This window comes from Marmota flaviventris, chromosome 2, assembly GCF_047511675.1.
Source record: "Marmota flaviventris isolate mMarFla1 chromosome 2, mMarFla1.hap1, whole genome shotgun sequence".
NCBI classification, from domain to species: Eukaryota; Metazoa; Chordata; class Mammalia; order Rodentia; family Sciuridae; genus Marmota; species Marmota flaviventris.
Window position 1 is genome coordinate 92090766 of NC_092499.1, and position 19005 is coordinate 92109770.

A 19005-nucleotide genomic window follows, 5' to 3' on the forward strand; every position below is an offset into this window, starting at 1 on the left:
CCAAATAGGTTGGGCCACTGTTCAAAGCACCTGAATTTTACTATGACTCCCTACATATATCAAATACCTCTTCCCCAAATTCGAAAATGTAAAATATCTCACCCCTCTGGTCCTCCTACCTAAGAAAGTACCCAAAAAGTCAACAACTTTTAATATACTGCACTGAATCAAGTTACACAAAAATAAAGCAGAATTAAGGTAAAAAAACTTTATTTACAAGCAGTGATTTTTTAAAAATCTTGTATTCAGAAGAATTACTGATAAGCAATAAGAAAAGATGTATATGGATAAGCAGGAAGGAAGTCAAAAAACACAGCTATTAAATTGGACAAAGTTCACAAAAATAGTAAAAAACCTTAGGATACATAGAACTGGAAAGTCCAAATAAAATGCAAGTTAAAACATCTATGTAGGGGGCTGGGATTGTGGCTCAGTGGTAGAGCGCTTGCCTGGCACAGGCGGGACCCAGGTTCGATCCTCAGCACCACATAAAAAATAAAGGCATTGTGTTGTGTCCATCTACACCTAAAAAAATATAATATTAAAAAAAAAAATCTATGTAGGGGGCTGGGGTTGTAGCTCAGTGGTAGAGCACTTGCCTTGCACGTGTGTGAGGCATTGGGTTTGATTCTCAACACCCATAAAAATAAGTAAAGGTTCATAGACAACAAAATATAAAAGAAAACTATGTATTTAAAAGAAGTTAACAACAATCAAAAAACATGATAGAACTAAAACACTAAATTAGGAAAATACCTGCAACAAATATAATAAAATATTAAATTACATAAAACATAAAGAATTAATTTTTGTGTTTTTTCCTGATTAGACTTTTTAGATTTTTATCAACTTTTAGCTGTATTACTTCTTTTCTATTTCATGTTTCTGCTCTTACTCTTATTTTTTCCTCCCTACTATCTAATTTGAAAGTAATCTGATTGTTAATCTAACTTCTTTCTGATACAAGTACTTTAAATTGTGTTTATCTGAGTACTGTTTCATCCCAGAAATTCTGATATTTTAAGCTTTTGTTATCACTTAATTCAAAACACTTTTTTAGGCTGGGCGCAATGGGCATGCCTATAATCCCAGCGGCTTGGGAGGCTGATGTAGAAGGATCATGAGTTCAAAGATCAACAACTTAGTGAGGCACTTAGCAACTCAGTGAGACCCTGTCTCTAAACAAAATATAAAAAATGGCTCAGTGGGTGAGCACCCCTCAGTTCAGTCATCAGTACCACAAAAGCCCACTTTTTATTTACTTTTCTTGTGCTTTCTTCTTTGACCTGTGAGATATTTATAAATATGCTGTTTAATTTTGAAGTAGTTGAGACATGGGGATGGGGTTCTACATATCTTAAGGTGATTGATTTCTAATGCAATAAATCATACAGGAAACAGTCTGCATGATTTCAAATTTAAAAAAATAAGTGATAGTGACCTATAATTTTCTTTATTATAACTGTCAGGTTAGTATAAATGTTAGGTTGTTCTCAAAATTAATTGGTAGAATCTGCCCATTTTTTCTATTTTATGGAAGAGTTTTTGTAGATGAGTTTTGTTCTTTCCTTTTGTGAAGACTGAGTTATTTTTTCCTTTGTTGAAGCCATTTGGGCCTGGTTTCTTCTTTAATTATAATTCAATTACTGTAATAAATTTCATTTTTTAAATTAAAAAAAAAAGAATTCATACAAAGATTCCCAATAAATGACAGCAGTCAACTCATTGAAAAAAATAAATAAATAATAAGTACCTTTACACACATAAAAGAATCAAAGAAACCAATCTTACCAAACAAATCAGAAAAAAAACATTTTAAATACCATTCTACTACTCAGTGCCACCCAAACTAAGGTAAGATACACATAATCATATTGTTTATATAAAAACAGAGTATATGGGCACGGTGGCACACACCTGTAATTCCAGTGGCTTGGAAGGCTGAAGTAGGAGGATAACAAGTTCAAAGTCAGCCTCACCAACTTAGGCCCTAAGCAACTTAGTGAGACCCTGTCTCAAAGTAAAAAATAAAAAGGGTAGGGATGCAGTTCAGTAATTAAGAGTGTTCCATGGGTTCAATCCCCAGTATTGCAAAAATAATTTTTTTTCAAAATTTAAGAACAGCCAGGTGCAGTGATAAAGTCTGTAATCCCAGTGATTTGGGAGCTTAGGCAGGAGGATCGACAATTCAAAGCAACTTAGCAAGACCCCAAGCAACTCAGCAAAACCCTGTTTCTAAATAAAATATTAAAAGAACTGGCAATGTGGCTCAGTGGTTAAGTATCCCTGGGTTCAATCCCCAGTACCAAAAAATAATAAAACATTTAAAAATAAAGGGATCCTTTCTGGAGAACAACTTGGAAATATGTTCATAGCAGTAATTTAATTTCAAACATTTCAATTTTAAGAAATAATTTGAAATGTGGAAAGATCCTTATGTAAACTAACTTCTAAAAGTTTACTGTTATTAGGAAACAACCTGTTAAGTTTAGCATTAGCAAAATGACTAAATAATTCCATAATCTATAAAATGAAATATTGGGCCAACATTAACAATGTTTGAAACAATCAAATGCAATGTGTGAAACAAGACTGGATACGGGGTCCAAAAAAATAAATAAAATAAAGTTAAAACTTAATTGCTCATACTAAAATGGGTTGGCACAAATATATGCCTAGCATTTATAAAAATTAACTTGTTGAACTGTAAATGGCTTTTTTTGCAAAGGAAAAAAAATAGATACTGAAAAAGATTATTGTTCTTAGTTATTAGTCATTTGTAACCTTGCTTAAGTATTTCTTAGTTCAACATAGATATTTTCTTTCTCCTTACCATGTTTTTTAAAAAACAGTCTATTTCTTGACTTTGAACTTAAAACTTTAATCATAACTTCTCATATATACATCATTCAGTGTATCTTAATTTGGTAGCTGAGGGTATTTGGCATCAATATTTGCAATAATACAAGGAAAAGGATAAACAATTCTTTGTTTACCAAGGGGTGGAGTGATGTGGATTTATCTGTTTTCTGTTCTGTGAGTCTAGACCATCAAACCATTTTATCAACTAAACTTAGAAAATCTGAAATCATCTTATAACTTAAGACTCTGATCTCTGAAATCATAATATCTGTTTCCTTTCTGTATAGATATTGTTAACATTACTCTCTGACTATAAAATGTTCTCAGTGGAAATTTAAGCTTGATTAATGTTATTTCAGCAGTTACTTAATTACTTCTGCCACTGTAAATGATACTAATGCCAGCAGAACTTCCAGATCTTTCAGACTGTAGATAAATTAGTTTGTCATAGTAAAACTTTGTCATTTCTACAAATTAGTTTGTCATAGTAAAACTTTGTCATTTCTACAAGCCTTTTATGACAAACCAGGAATTAATTCTATAAATAAAAACTATCAATCCTGAGTAATACTGGTATAATTATTTGCTGCTGCCGTGCTAATTCTAAATATGAAAATTTAAAAATCTATGCCTACCAAAGGTATCTTTTGGAGTTTTTTGGGAGAAGGAAAACTGGAAAATTAAATTTCAATTTTGCTGGAAGACTCTTACTTCTTCAGTTTTTTTTTACTCTTTAGTCTTCAGTTTTTCTAGAAATTTCTTTATTCAAAGTTCAAAAGTTCACTGGAATATTCCTTTTGGACAAAAACTCTTCATTCCCAGTCTTACTGTATTGGAAATTTATACCGAGCTGCTGTTTAAAACTTACCATGGGGTTTTTCTATTTCATACTTAGCTTTATGGCTACTGAACTTCCTTTATTCTTTCAGGTGGGCTTCAAATTTGCTCTAATGTGAAATTAAATTTCACTAATGTGAAATTACCTGTAAGTATTCTGGAAAGTAAGCAGGTTATTTAAAATGCTATAACAGTCTTGCAGGATTAAACAATATTTTAATTGATTGTTATCACTTGGGTGTTAACAATCCCCCATGTACAACCAATATGAAGGAATAATGCCACATTTTTTCCACTGTACTAAAAAGATAAAACAAATGGTAAACATTGATCAAGGTATTCTGTATTGTCAGGGCATGCATATTCTAAAGAATTAAGTACTAATTCAACAACACTGGCTTCTTCACCTCTGTCAATTGTATGAAACCCTACTCATTTTCCCTAATACTGTAATGTTCATACTTGTACAATCTTCTCTGTCATGACTTTAAGTATTACTTTTCATTAAGTTAAACTTTTGAAATAGGGCTGAGTTGTAGCTCAGTGGTAAAATGCTTGCCTAGCACATTAATTAATACCATTACCTGATATTAGTTCATAAAGCTTCTTATGACAAAACAAAATGTTTTAATTCTAAAAACAAACACAATATGGTAGAGGGTTGGGGCTGTAGGCTCAGTGACAGAGCACTTGCCTAGCACACGTAAGGCATTAGATTCAATCATTAGCGCCACATAAACATAAACAAAATAAAGGCATGCTGTCCATCTACAATAACAAATATATATATATATGGGCCAGGCATGGTGACACATGCCTGTAATCCCAGTGGCTCAGGAGGCTGAGATAGAAGGATCTCAAGTTCAAAGCCAGCCTCAGCAATTGTAAGGCGCTAAGCAACTCACTGAGACCCTGTCTCTAAATAAAATACAAAATAGGACTGGGGATGTGGCTCAGTAGTTAAGTGCCCCCAGTTCAATCCCTGGAACCAAACAAACAACAACAACAAAAAAAAAAACCAATATGGGAGACATCTTTGACACAATTGGGAAAATATGAATATGAACTATATTATTTGATAATATGTAGTTATTATTTTCTAAGGTATAATAATAACACTATGATCATATCATATAAGATATTTATTCTTAGGGGACAAATGTTAAAGTATTCAAACCATTCAGTATTTCATAAAAGTACACACACATGAACATACACAGAACAGACGCATATTCTTTAATCTCTTCTGTAAGTTAAACTTTTGAAATAGGGCTGAGTTGTAGCTCAGTGGTAAAATGCTTGCCTAGCACATGTGAAACACTGGAGTCAATCCTCAGCCACCACATAAAAATAAAAAAATAAATAAAAGAAAGGCATGCTGTCCATCTACAACTATAAAAAATAAATAAATGAAGGTATTGTGTCAATCTATAACTAAAAAAAAAATTTTTTTTTAAACTTTTAAAGTAAGAACTCAGGAAAAATGTTACATACAAACTTACTTTCCATGTGATGTCAACTATGTAAATTAAATGCACAAAAAAAGAACAAATATGCCAAAATGTTTACAGCAATTAGCCTCTGGGTGGCAGGATTAGAGATGACATTTTTTGCTTCCTTACAACTTTCTACATGTAGTAATTCATACAAAGAGCATTCAACCTAACTTTAACATAAAAGAGGAGAAAACAGACTTGCAGAGTTGGGGGCCATGATCCAAGGAAGAGAAAAAGGACTAAGCAAACATGTTCACAAAAACAGCCAGGCATTGTAGCGCATGTTTGTGATCCCAAAACTAGGGAGGCTGAGGCAGGAGGATCACAAGTTCCAAGCCAGCCTCAGCAACTTAGTGAGGCCCTAAGCAACAGGGAGACCCGGTCTCAAAACTGGGGGAAAAAAAGGTGGGGAACGGGGATGTGTCAGTGGTAAAGTACACTTTAAATCCATAGCACCAAAAATTAATTAATTAATTAATTAAAATAAAATAAAACATAACATTTCCCATACAACTGGGAGGACCAAATTCATGATCTTGCAAAATATGGGGAAAGTCCCAGAGCAAATGTGACAAAAGGTACCAGAGAAGCAATTAAAAAGACAGCACAAAACCACTTATCTGATTCTTCTCAGTCTCTTGGTTCTTCCTCATGTCCCTGACCTCTAAATGCTGTTGGGCTCAGTGAGTCCCTAGACCTCTTCTTTAGCTATATTCGCCCCCTTATCCAGACTCCTGGTTTTGATATGCTTAAGACTCTGCAATGTGAGGGCTGGGGTTGTAGCTCAGCAGTAGAGCGCTTGCCTAGCACGTTCGAGGCCCTGGGTTCAATCCTCAACACCACATAAAAATAAGTAAATAAAATAAAGGTTTTTTTGTTTGTTTTTAAAGACTCTGCAATGTGAAATTCCAGCCTAGACCTTTCCCCTGAGCTTCAGACTTGTACAGGCAGGTGGATGCTCAAAAGATAGCTCAATTTTAACCTGTCTAAAACTGAACTATTCCTCCTGCATTCCTCCATCTCAATTAATAGCCACACTATTCTTCTTGCTTGAACCAAAACCCTAGAATTATTGTTACCTCCTTCCTGTCTCTATACTCCAAATCTGATCCATCTTTAAATCCTATTTTCAAATCTCAGAATATCACTATTCTTCATTCTCTTCTACCCTAAACCAGCCATTGTTATATTTTACCTAAGTTATTTCAGTAGTTTCCTAAAATAATTTCTGGAGTGTCTTTATGGCTCTGCCCTTGTCTCCCCTTTATTCTACCCAGTCATTGTGGCACATATCTGTAATTCCAGCAACTCAGAAGGCTGAGGCAGAAGGACTGAAAATTCAAAGACAGCCACATCATCTCAGTGAGATCCTGAGCAACTTAGCAAGATCTTTTCTCAAAATTAAACATAAAATGGATTGGGAATATAAATCAGTGGTAGAGTACCCCTAGATTCAATCTCCACATCCTGCCCCAAAAATCTAAGATCAGGCATTCCTCTGCTCAAAACACTTAAATGCCTTTCTATCTCACCAAAAATAAAAGCCAAATTGCTCATGTTAACCCATAAAGCTTACATAAACTGGTCCTCCTTTTTTTTCTCTTTAAAAAAAAAACTCTTCTCCTATTTCTGTTAGTCTGATCCACGCCTATCATATTAACCTCCTAGTAATTTCTCAAATACTCCAGTCATGTCCATACTTTGCAAGTGCCATTCTCTATGTATGGACAGTACTTAACTTAGGTAACAGCAGAGATCACTTATTCACTTTAGATTTTCAATCAAATGTCTCATCAGAGAAGCATTCCCTATTCACCCAGTTTAAACTTGTAACTCCTTAATCCTTCCTATTCCCTTACCTTTTACTTTTCTCTTCAGACCTTATCAATATCAAATGGTCTCCCTCCCTCTCTCTCTCTCTCTCTCTCTCTATATATATATATATATATATATATATATACACACACATATATATTTATTTACTTACTTACTTAATCTTCATATATTACTACATTCCATACAAGAATGTAAGCCACATTAAGATCTAGGGTTTTGCCATGCGTGGTGGCGCACACCTGTAATCCCAGCAGCACGGGAGGCTAAGACAGGAGGATCGCAAATTCAAAGCCAGCCTCAGCAAAAGTGAGGCACTAAATAACTCAGTGAGACCTTGTCTCTAAATAAATACAAAATAGGGATGAGGACATGCTCAGTGGTCGAGTGCCCCTGAGTTCAATGCCTAGTACCATCCCCCCAAAAAAGATCTAGGGTTTTAATTTCTTCTGATCCTTTTGTATCCCTAAAACCCAAGAACATTTGGCATGTAGGAAATACTCAATTAAAATATTTATAAAATAATTAAGTAAATAGAAGAGGGTTAAAATAAATCAGAGTATAGACAAAAAATAGTACTGAGGTTAAACTTTTCTTCACTGTCTAAAAATAATGTAAAAAGAAAATAAAATTTAATTACTTAGAAATATAAAAGGAGCCAGAAGAACTAAAATAATTATTATCAAAAATTGGGAGAGGGGCTGTGGATGTGGCTCAAGCGGTAACACGCTCGCCTGGCATGCGCGGGGCGCTGGTTCGATCCTCAGCACCACATAAAAATAAAATAAAGATGCTGTGTCCACCGAAAACTGAAAAATAAAATAAATATTAAAAAATCCTCTCTATCTCTCTCTCTCTTTAAAAAAAAAAAAATTGGGAGGGAAAAAAATGGGGGGGGTTACTGATGAGTTAAACTCCCATCTCTTATTATCAGAATTCATTTGTTCTAATCTGATAAAATAAGAGATGACAGTACAATATTATTACTTTACACAGAAAAAAACATTTATAGTTTTACAACAGTATTAGATCTAGGAAGACAATCTTTCAGAGTAGCAAAAAATGAAGTGTTGCCTTTGTAAAAGAGAACCTAGGACAGGGAAGAACTGTTTTTCACTTTTAGGCTTTTGGGGATTGGGGGAGGCACTAGAGATTGAACCCAGGGGTGCTTTGCCACTGATATAGTCCTTTTAACTTTTTTTTATTTTTGAGAATGGATCTCACTAAGTTGCTGAGGCTGGCTTCAAACTTGCAATCCTCTAGCCTCTGCTAGAGGAGCTGGGATTATAGGCATATGCCACTACATCCAGTTTATAAACTTAAAAAAATAAAATAAGTATTTATATTATCCTATTCAAAAATATTTAGCAACTAGGAACAATGATGCATGCCTATAATCCCAGCTACTCAAGAGGCTGAGACAGGAAGATCACAAGTAAGCAATCACAAGTAAGCTAGTCTCAGCAACTTAGCAAGACCCTGTTCTCCAAAAAAAATTGATTTAAAAGGGCTAGAAATGTAGCTCAGTGTTAACAGTTCCCATGTTCAATCCCCAGTATCACAAAATAAATAAATAAATACACACATACATTTAACATAGCTCATCAAAATTAAAAACTTGCTGTGAAAAACTTTGTGAACAGGATGAAAAGATACAGAGTAGGAGAAAAAACTAGCAAATCACATATTCTACAGAGGACTAGTACCTAGAATACATAAAGAACTCTCCAAACACAACTGTGAAAAATAATCCAATTAGAAAATGGGCAAAAGATATGAACAGGCATCCCTGAAGAGATCGACAGACAGTAAATAAAAACCTGATAAAATATTCAATATCATTTGCCACAGGGAAACACAAATTAAAGCCGCAATGAGATATTATTGTACGCTTATCACAGGGGCCAAAATAAAAATTAGTGAAGAGGTTGGGGATATAGCCCAGTGGTAGAGGACATGCTTAGCATGGTTAAAGGTCTGCGTTCAATCACCAGCACTCCTCCACCAAAAAAAAAAAAAAAAAAAAACACAAAATTCTAGCAAGGATAATGAGAAATTGGATCACTCATATATTGCTGGTGGGACTATAAAACAATACAAAAACTCTTGAAAATAGTCTAGTATTTTCTTAAAGACGCAATTACCATACAACAAAGCAATTGAAAACCTGGGCATTATCCCAAAGAAATGAAAAATTAAGTTCATATAAAACCTATACACAAATGTTTATAGTAATTTTATCACAATAATCAAAAGCTGAAAACAATCCAGATGTACTTCAATAAATAAAAGGTTAAACAAATAGTGGTATATCCATACCACTGCTCAGCAATAAGAAATAAACTACTGATATCGGCAAAACTTGGGTGGATCTCCCAGGAGTTATGCTGTTGGGGGAAAAAAAAGCCAATCCCAAAAAGTTATGTATGTATCTAACATTCTGAAATGATAAAATTTTATAAATGCAGAATGAATTAGTGGTTGCCAGGGGTTTAAGTGAAGAGAGAGATAGGTTTGTCTATGAGGGCAACACTAGATATTCGTGTATTGGGAACCGTTCACTATCTTGACTGTAGTGGTAGATACATTACTACACAGAAAATTAAACAGTGTAAAACTCAATATACACACCTGTACACAAATACAAATAAAACAAGAAATCTGAATAAATTCTGTAGATTTTATCAATGTTGAAAAAATGGTTGTGATACTGTATTATAGTTTTGTAAAATGTTAGCATTGGGGGAAACTGGGCAAGGTATATACAGGATCCCTGTATTGTTTCTTATAATAGCATATCAATCTAAAATTATCTTAATTTTAAAAATGTTTGATGGGCAAGCGTGGTAACATTTACCTGTGTTCCCAGCAACTTGGGGATCTGAGGTAGGAGGATGGTAAGTTTAAAGCCAGTCTGGGCAATTTGAGATGATCCTATCTCAAAAAATATAAAGGGCTGGGCTGGGGTTGTGGCTCAGGGGTAGAGTGCTCGCCCAGCATACATGAAACACTGGATTCGATCCTTAGCACCACATAAAATAAAAAATAAAGATGTTGTGTCTACCTAAAACTAAAAAATAAATATTTTTTAAAAAATTAAAGAATAAAGGGCTGGGGATATAGCTCAGTGGTAGAGTGCCCATAGGTTCAATCCCTAGTACTACAAAAAAAAACAAAAAAAAAAAAAACAGTTTAATGGGAAAATAAAAATATCTATATTTCTTCTGTATTATATTTTAGGACACTCCCTGTTTAGGTATGTCAGGCTATATCACTAGGACATTAGATAAGGTAAGATAAATTTTTTGGAATTTTATGACAGAGAAAGTTTCCCAAAGTAGACTTTCTTCCCAAAATATCTGCTTTAATAAATAAAGATAAATTCATCATTAATACATGATTTAAAGAATTTTCAATCTTTTGGAATCAACCTCAAACTCCTTTCAGCTTCATAGCCTCTGCAATTGTAGTTCATGTCTGGAAAGCTCCTGCTCTCACACTGCATGCTTTTCCTTAGCCCTTCAACTATTCCCAGCAAATTCATGTTTACTGTTTAGATTGCATTCCCCAAAAAAGGTGTTCCCTTATTCCCCATATTAGGTTTTTTTTCCTCTTCACAATGGTTACAATCGTAAATGAAGAGCTACTTACATAATGACTTGTCTAAATCTGTCTCCCCTATTAAATTATAAGATCTCTGAAAACAAAACCCCTTTAAAGTACATGCCACAGTGCCAGCACATTATTATTGAATATAGTAACACAATCTTTTTAATAGAGAAACAATAACACATTGATGCAGAAAAGAAATTGTAGTAGTATGGAACTTCTCAAACAATACCTCTTCCTTCAAAATGTAGGTAGCATGTTTCCGGTTCCCCCTTTTCATGACTAAGGGTGTTTAGCCTTACAAATAAGCCTAGAATATACTCCTAAAGAAATACTATAAACTTAAATGCCTAGAAAGCAAAGCAAGGTAATAAAGATGAGTAAAGCAGGTGAGTATAGAAACAAAAGCACAAGCACTATGATAAATGACAAAGAAACACCTATCCTCAGTGTCCAACTTCAATACTGACTTGTAGGACTACGGAAAACCATTGCACTCTCACGCTTCATCTAGGGGAGGTTAGCTACTAGTCACAGTTCCAACCAATTGTTGCCAATAAAGACCAGTAAAGCCAGAAACCAGAAATCCAGGTTTTACAACAAATTTCCCCATTTTTAAATTTTGCCAATTAATTCAAACATATTTTACCATGTGTGGGTCTAATAAAAACCATGAGCCCACAAGTTTGCAGACTTTTCTAAAGCATTCATTTCTACTCGCTATGGAAGAAATTTATGTGCAAATACAAAGTATAAAATATACCAGAAAAAAATGCACTTTTTTTTAAGATAAAACAAGTCTTGAGGCTGGGGTTGTGCCCAGCAAATGTGAGGCACTGGATTTGATCCTCAGCACCATATAAAAAAATAAATAAATAAGTGAATGAAACAAATAAAAGTTATTTTTAAAAAATTAAAACAAGTCTTCAATCATCTCAAGCCAATACTTTACTCTTACTATGTCCTGTTTCTACCCTGACACCTCAAGATTCCTAGAGTTGTCTGGGCTCTTCTTCAACCTTAAGAGAATTGGGACAGAAGACTAAGAAGCACTGAACAGTTAAAAAGGAAAAAGCATTTGAATCAAAAGGAACAGATTCAAAGCCTAGCTCTGTCACCTGCTATCAATGTATTCTAAAGAAAGTTATTTAACTTCTTCACCCATCAGTTTCTCCTAGTATATAATGGAAGAAATACAATGCCTTTATTGTACAATTGTTTTGTGGATAGAATTTAAATGAAATTATAAGGTGCTTAGCCATAAAAACACAGCTAAGCCTAGAATGTATTCCTAAAGAGATACTATAAACTTAAATGCCTAGAAAGCAAAGCAAGATAATAAAGAGGAGTAAAGCAGGTGAATATAGAAACAGAAGCACTTGCCTAACACATGTGAGGCACTGGAAATTATCCTTAGCACTATATTAAAAAAAATTAAACAAAGTTATTAAAAAAAATTAGTCTTCTGCCCCAATTCTCTTAAGGTCAAAGAAGAGCACAGACAATTCTAGGAGTCAAACATACAACATAGGGCCTAATGCAAAGGATGAATTCAAAAACTGGACACAGTAAATGAATACTGTTTATGGTACAATTTAAACATTTTGGACTAAAACTGGTGAGGTACTTTGGGTTGGTAAATAGAAAGCACGCCTAACAGGTTTTTGTTCTTGTTTTTGTTTGTACCAGGGACTGAACATAGAGGCACTTAACTACTGAGCCACATCCCTAGCCTTTTTATATATGATTTAGAGACAGGGTCTCATTGAGTTACTGAGGCTGGCTTTGAACTTGCAATCCTCCTGCCTCAGTCTCCCAAGATGCTAGGATTATAGGCAGGCACCACCATGCCCAGCACCTAATAGTTTTGATAACATGCCTAAATATTTTCTTCTAAGAAGTTATATCTTTATTAAGAGAAATGCTTATTCTGTTTCACAGGCATAAGATAGAATACTTACAATTTGAATATTCAGCTATAAAAAAATTTACCTTTGCAAAAGAGAGATTCCCAACATCAGTACTATCTATACCATCCTCAAAACCCATTCCCTAATTCACAAAAAGATTGATTGATTTATCCTTGGGATGAGGCAACAGGTGCTCATAAGAGTTGATATCTCTTGATAAATTTAAATAAACTCCTTCAAACATTAATATACCTGCTTGTCCTGTTTGGCTGAGGTAACTGTTCAATGACTTGACTGATGGAGCCACATGTATCCAAATGAGAAGAATCCACAGGGACTGAAAAATAATAATAATAATAATAATAATAATGGGATATTAGCACAAAAGGCATTTACCAACAAACTTTCATACAAATTCAGAAATTCAGACAATACCAATCTAGTCAGCCACATCTGAACATCATGAATCTTTGAATGCTAACTATGCACCAGATACTGCACTAGACTTCCTTACATACATTCATCACAACCATATAATGTTTAATCCACTCTGCTCCAACAACACCTTAAAAAAAAATGCAAAAGGGACTGATAGCTTTAAGCACCTCACCTGCAGCCTTGTCTTTCAAATGTTCAGTGAACCCACTATTACTGTTTTCTTGTTCTTCTCCAGCAGCTTGTTCAGGATTGGACACAACATCCTAGGAAATATACATATATAATTTCCCCAATATATTCTAACAGTCCAAAATGATTTCATTTTCCCAACCAACTTTATCCAAAAGATAGTGATCTTCTAAATACTTATGTATGCTGGTTGGGCTGAATTGGGGGAAAAACTGCTCCATCGTTTTCAAACAAGATATCACTCACCAACACAGGGTTCTCTTTGTGCGTCTGTAGATTCGGAAGGTGTCGAGACAGCACACTGAAGTGAGAACCAGAATCATCTTCTAGAACCTGACTTTCAGGCTGAGAATCTTCAATTATCAGGCAAGGGGTATCTTGCTGAGAAAAATCTGAATCCAACTGACTTCCTGTAGGGTCCATCTGCTCCCCTGGAATGGAATAACAAAAGATCGGTTCTCTGTAACCTACAAGCGCCTTCCTCACGGAATTTAAGCCTAAATAATGGGGCGGAAGTACCAGGGCTGGGAAGGGGACCAGTCCAGGGCTCCTTCGATTAGAACACGATATTTGCAATCGCTGCAAGCACTTTCCTACTATACCTCTTAAGCTCCCGTTTCCTCGCTATTTACAATAAGCCTACCTATCCTTCCCTCCCTCTTCTTTTTCATCACCTACCCACAGAAACCCTTTCCCCTCCTTCCTAACCTCTACTCTCCCCGCCCCTTTTTCCATCCCCCCACAACTCTCCCTACGTCCTTCGGCCGCCTCTACTGCCCCCAAAATGCTGCTTTGTAACCTCTGTTCGCTGGAACCCCCACAGCCCTTCACGCTTCCTCAAGACCACTCAGCCTTCCTAGCTCCTGCTTCCCCACCCCCTCCTTAGGGTCCTCCAACCCCTTCCCCGTCACCGCCGCCATGCTTGCCACCCCGCCCCCTCCGGTCAGCCATCCCTTCAGACCCGAAACCCAAGCTTTCAGAGCCATGTGAGCCCCCACTTTTCTCCAAGCAGTACCAGGCATCCCGGCGGGAGGTCCCTCGCGCTCGAGCTAGAGGTCTCTGCACGTTCCCCAGGTCCCTCCAGCTCTATCCCCAGGTCGCCACTGTCGCCACCGCCGCCACCGGCCGCGAACTCCCCCTTTTCCCGTCGCGTCACGCAGAATCCGATCGCCCATTCGCTGTTTTTGCTCGCCACTCAAGAAAGCCTGTGAATGATAGGTGGCTGAGGCGGAATGCCCCGCCCCAACGTAAGAAAAAGGAACACGGCGGCGCGTTTCCATGGCAGCTTGGACGTTGCAGGCCCTCCCCTTAGTACAGCCAGAGAATGACAGTATCCTTGAACCGAAGGGACCTTGAGAGGGCATGAAATCTATTCCCCTGTCTCCAAGACGATTGTATTTTCCACTACTCAGACCCTTGAGAATCTCCACCTGCTTTCTATCGTTCATGTACCTTAAAGCCCCTTCCCTCTATTCCATGGAAAAAAAGAGTTTCCCGGCTTTCTAATAATAAAAGGGCAAAGAGGAGGATTGAGGGTAGCTAGTACCTCAGAGCTGATGAGAAGGAAGGATCTTTGGGATTTACCAAAGTCAATCAAGATCCCTTTGAGGGCCTCTCCCTGTATTCAAGGGGCCTGAAGCTTCTCACCTTACACCTCTGCCAGTTTTAGGTTTTGGGGGGTTTTGTTTGATTGATTGTTTTCTTACATTGTCTGAGGGGCTCAGTAAGCCATATTTCTTCCCATTGCCCTTTCCAGCCTGGAAGGTATTTCAAGGTTTCATTTGTTTATCTTCGCACTTTATTTTATGGGATCACAGCCTACAGAGACTACAGCCCCAGACATGTTTTGCACCTCCCATTGAGAGAATTGAGCATTGTGATTCTCAGATCCGTGGTAAAGAGAACAGCTGTCATTCTATCGAACTCTATAACCTCAAAGATCCTCCAAGCCCTGAGATTCAATTATCCTAATTATGATGCCAGGGTCTTATAGAGGGTGTGGCAGCTGTTACAACTATTAGTGAACTAGACACCATAAGACATATGTATTTGGTTTTTGTTGTTGTTTCTATTTAAATGGCGGTGGATCTAGCATAGAATTTTAGCCAGAACAGCTGTCAATAGAGAAAGTACCTAGCACAATGCCAACTGTATACATAGTAGGTAGTGAATAGGAGGTAGTTTTATATCTGTACCCCAGGCTCAGAATTATTTAGGCACAGCCCAAATATGATTCTCTGTTTCTATAAATGTCCAATTTGGCACTTGAAATAAGCTAAGCTAAAGTGGAGCTTCCTACCAATCTTCTTCCTGCTGCTGTAAATTACGGTGATCATATTTTCCAAACCAAAAGACTGAGTATATGTTATTTATGTGAACCAAAGGACTGACTCTGAAATGAAATTGTCTTGAAAAAAATCTAGAATCTATTATTACTATAACTAGAATATAATTAGAATATTTCATTGGTAGAGAAAAAAGTGAAATGAACCACACAATAGACACATTTCACTTTTTTTTTTTAAAGAGAGAGGGAGAGAGAGAGAGAGAATTTTAATATTTATTTTTTAGTTTTCAGTGGATACAACATCTTTGTATGTGGTGCTGAGGATCGAACCCCGGCGGCATGCATGCCAGGCGAGCGCGCTACCGCTTGAGCCACATCCCCAGCCCCACATTTCACTTCTTAATCTTAAAATCATTTATAATTGTCTCCTCTCTTTCTCCACTCCAATGCAAAAGACCAGTGACCAAATAAATGTAATCCCCAAAGGACCAAGTTCTTTTAATACCCAGTATAGTTAGTGACATAACACTAACTAGACACAAACAAACAGGTCTTCCTAATTATTCAACAAACAACTCTTTGTCAAAACCATAAAACTAAAAAGGGTGGCAGTTACCACTATGAGCTTTCTCAAAAAGTCCAAGAGTGAGATGAGCCCAGAGGAGTTGCTTAAGCAGGAAGAAGAGGAATTTAACACAGTTCCACTCTCTGTGCTCGCCAAGCCAGTCAAAAAACATACCCAAGTGCTCATCAGCTGCCATAACAAGAAGAAACTCCTGGGTCATGTAAAGGCCTTTGACAGGAACTGCAACACAATGCAGAAAATGTGAATATGGGCACAAAGGTCCCCAAGAGTAGCAAGGGCAAATAGTTGTTCAAGCCAGTCAACAAGGACCGCTACATCTCCAAGATGTTTCTAAGCAAGAACTCCGTCACTATGGTCCTGCAGAACCCTCTCATTGCTGGCAAGTATGGGCCCCTCCACACTGTCGGAACTTGCTCCTCTGCCCTGCAAAGACCTGCCCTTTGTGATGGGAATGATAAAGTCCTGTTTTTTGTTTTTTGTTTTTTTCTAAAAAAAAAAAAGAAAGAAAGAAAGAAACCAGGTGATTTAAATATCGAGAAACATGATTAAAAATAAATAAATGAGCCTGGCCATTCCATTACTAAATAAATCAAGAGTTTAAAAAAAAAAACTGTGAAGAAAAACTGTGAATTCCTCGTTCAGCAGTGTGGCAATAAAATTAATCATTAAATTATCTGAAAAGATCAGAAAATATAGGCAGAATGGTTAGCTACTGAGACTGTGACTTAATGCAGACAGGTAAGTCATAGGCCTTTAATGACTCCTAAACTGCAAAGGACCATCAGTACATCTACCTATCTATAGGTATATATTTATCTAAGCCACCTCACACAGACAGAAATCTAATCTACCTTGTTGAGAGCCACAGCCGAAGGGGCCCCAACAAACTTCCAGCTGCCAGCAAACTTCCAGCTGCCGGCTGATGATTGGCTCACAGCGGCCCCAGCAACATCTAGCTGATTGGCTCCTCTGCGGTGATGCTCATTGGGCTGTTTCCCTGCCCTTTTAGACCACGGAGCTGCTCATTGGGGGACTTTTTTGGCTCCGCCCACGTGACCCAGCCAATCGGCCTCAAGAGCAGGAGGATTGTGGGAGGTGGAGAGAAGCTTGTGTGGGAGAGAGAGGCTTGTGGAAAGCCGGTGGTGGCAGTTGGGCTCTGATGGTTTTTCCTGAGAGGCTGTTTTGTTTGGCGTGTGTGGTTCTAAAAATAAAGTTAGTTTCTTTTGACAAGTGGCTCCTGATTGTGCCCAGCCAGACTGCGGCATTTGGTGGCTCGCAGGGGGAGCGACTGAGGGTAAGTGAAACTGCTCGCCCCTGAGGGCAGGGCGAGAGGATGGGTAGCCATTTTAAGATTCCTCTTTTATTTTGCTTCACTTTTGTTTTAAGTTGCCTGTCCCTGGAGATGAGTGAGACGGAAGAAAAACCGCTCACATCTGAGGAAAAACTATTTACGTCTGAGGAACAGATAGGGAGAAAGGACGGATGCACATGTCAGGAGGATAGAAAGGCTATAATGACTTTTTGTTGTTCCCTTTTTATTTCATTCTGTCTCGGTTTTGTTTGGCGTCATCTTGTTGGGTTGTATTATAGTAGAAATATGGGATCAGAAATTAGCAAAAAACAAACTGAAAGAGTGTTAAGTAAATTGTTAGAGGAAGGAGGCATCTCAGTAAAATCAAGAACAGTCAGGGCATACGTTGATACAATACAAAAATGTAGCCCATGGCTTTTTAAGGAGGAGTTGTTAAATATATCACAATGGAACCATCATGGTGAAGATTTAAAAAGAATAGAAAAGAAAAGCCCAGGGACTCTGCCAGTTGGCACATTGCCATTGTGGACATTCGTATCTTGTTTGCTTAATCCAAAGCCTTCAGTTCAGACAATGGTAGAGGAAGGAGAAGACATAATAATTCAAGTAAAAGAGAAGGTCTCTCAAGTTAGTCAGAGGAAAAGATTCAAGTAAAAGAGAAGGCCTCTCAAGCTAGTCAGACAGAGAAAGAAAGTGTAAAACAGAAAAAGCCATCAGGGGGAAAGTTACAACAGGAGACTGCTACTAACACCTTTCTATCACCAGAGGACGTAAGTGTCCAACTAACAAGGCCACCTCCATATGCTGGGAGGTCCCCAACCCCCGCAGTTGATAGTTGGGATCCTGAGACAAGATCTCAAATATTAACATGCCCTGTATTTGAGGCAGGAGGGCAGCGATTTTACCAAGTTTTAAATTTCAAAACAGTGAAGCAGCTAAAAGAGGCTGTAACAACCTATGGTCCTCAAGCACCCTTCACTGTAAGCATGGTCGAATCCATTAACAACTTGAACATGACGCCAGCAGATTGGGCTAATATGTGTAAAGCTGTGCTAAATGGAGGACAATACCTGTTATGGAAGGTTGCCAATGAGGAATTTTGCAAGGAGACGGCTAGGCGAAATGCAGCAGCTGGTTATCCTCAGAGAAATCTAGATATGTTGTTAGGAAAGGGACCTTATGAGGATCAGCAGCAACAAATTGCATATGATCCTGGTGTATATGCACAAATTGCTGTAGATGCAATTAAGGCATGGAAGACTTTACAAGGACATGGAGGTTTACAAGGTCAATTATCTAAGGTAATACAAGGAGCTAATGAACCTTATGCTGAATTTGTAGATAGGCTTATTCAAACAGCTACCAGAGTTTTTGGGAATACAGAACAAGCAATGCCATTACTAAAACACCTGGCTTATGAGCAAGCAAATCATTGGTGCAGAGATATCATTAGACCATGGAAACATGAAGATTTAAACACATATATTAAATTATGTAGAGACATTAATGAACAAGAGCAAGTCGTGGCAGCTGCAGTAAAACAGGCTTTAGATGCCAGAGACATTAATGAACAAGGGCAAATTGTGGCAGCTGCAGTAAAACAGGCTTTAGATGCCAGGCCAAGAACATGCTACAATTGTGAACAA

At 37.2% G+C, this 19005-nt stretch overlaps 1 protein-coding gene and 1 pseudogene across 2 annotated transcripts in view; one reads left to right on the forward strand and one right to left on the reverse strand.

Moving 5' to 3' along the window:
- Tp53bp1 (tumor protein p53 binding protein 1) overlaps nucleotides 1-14285 on the reverse strand; it is an 80384-nt gene extending 66099 nt beyond the window's left edge. For both annotated transcript variants that reach the window (XM_071608178.1, XM_027926026.2), the window contains exons 1-4: nucleotides 14190-14285; nucleotides 13421-13605; nucleotides 13158-13248; nucleotides 12800-12884 (exon numbers count right to left, since the gene is read on the reverse strand). In XM_071608178.1, coding sequence (XP_071464279.1) covers nucleotides 12800-12884; nucleotides 13158-13248; nucleotides 13421-13605; nucleotides 14190-14196 — 368 coding nt within the window. In that variant the 5' untranslated portion in view covers nucleotides 14197-14285. The remainder of the gene's footprint in view (nucleotides 1-12799; nucleotides 12885-13157; nucleotides 13249-13420; nucleotides 13606-14189) is intronic.
- A 1796-nt stretch (nucleotides 14286-16081) lies between these two features.
- LOC114084746 (small nuclear ribonucleoprotein Sm D2 pseudogene) lies at nucleotides 16082-16970 on the forward strand (annotated as a pseudogene).
- Nucleotides 16971-19005: the final 2035 nt, after the last annotated feature.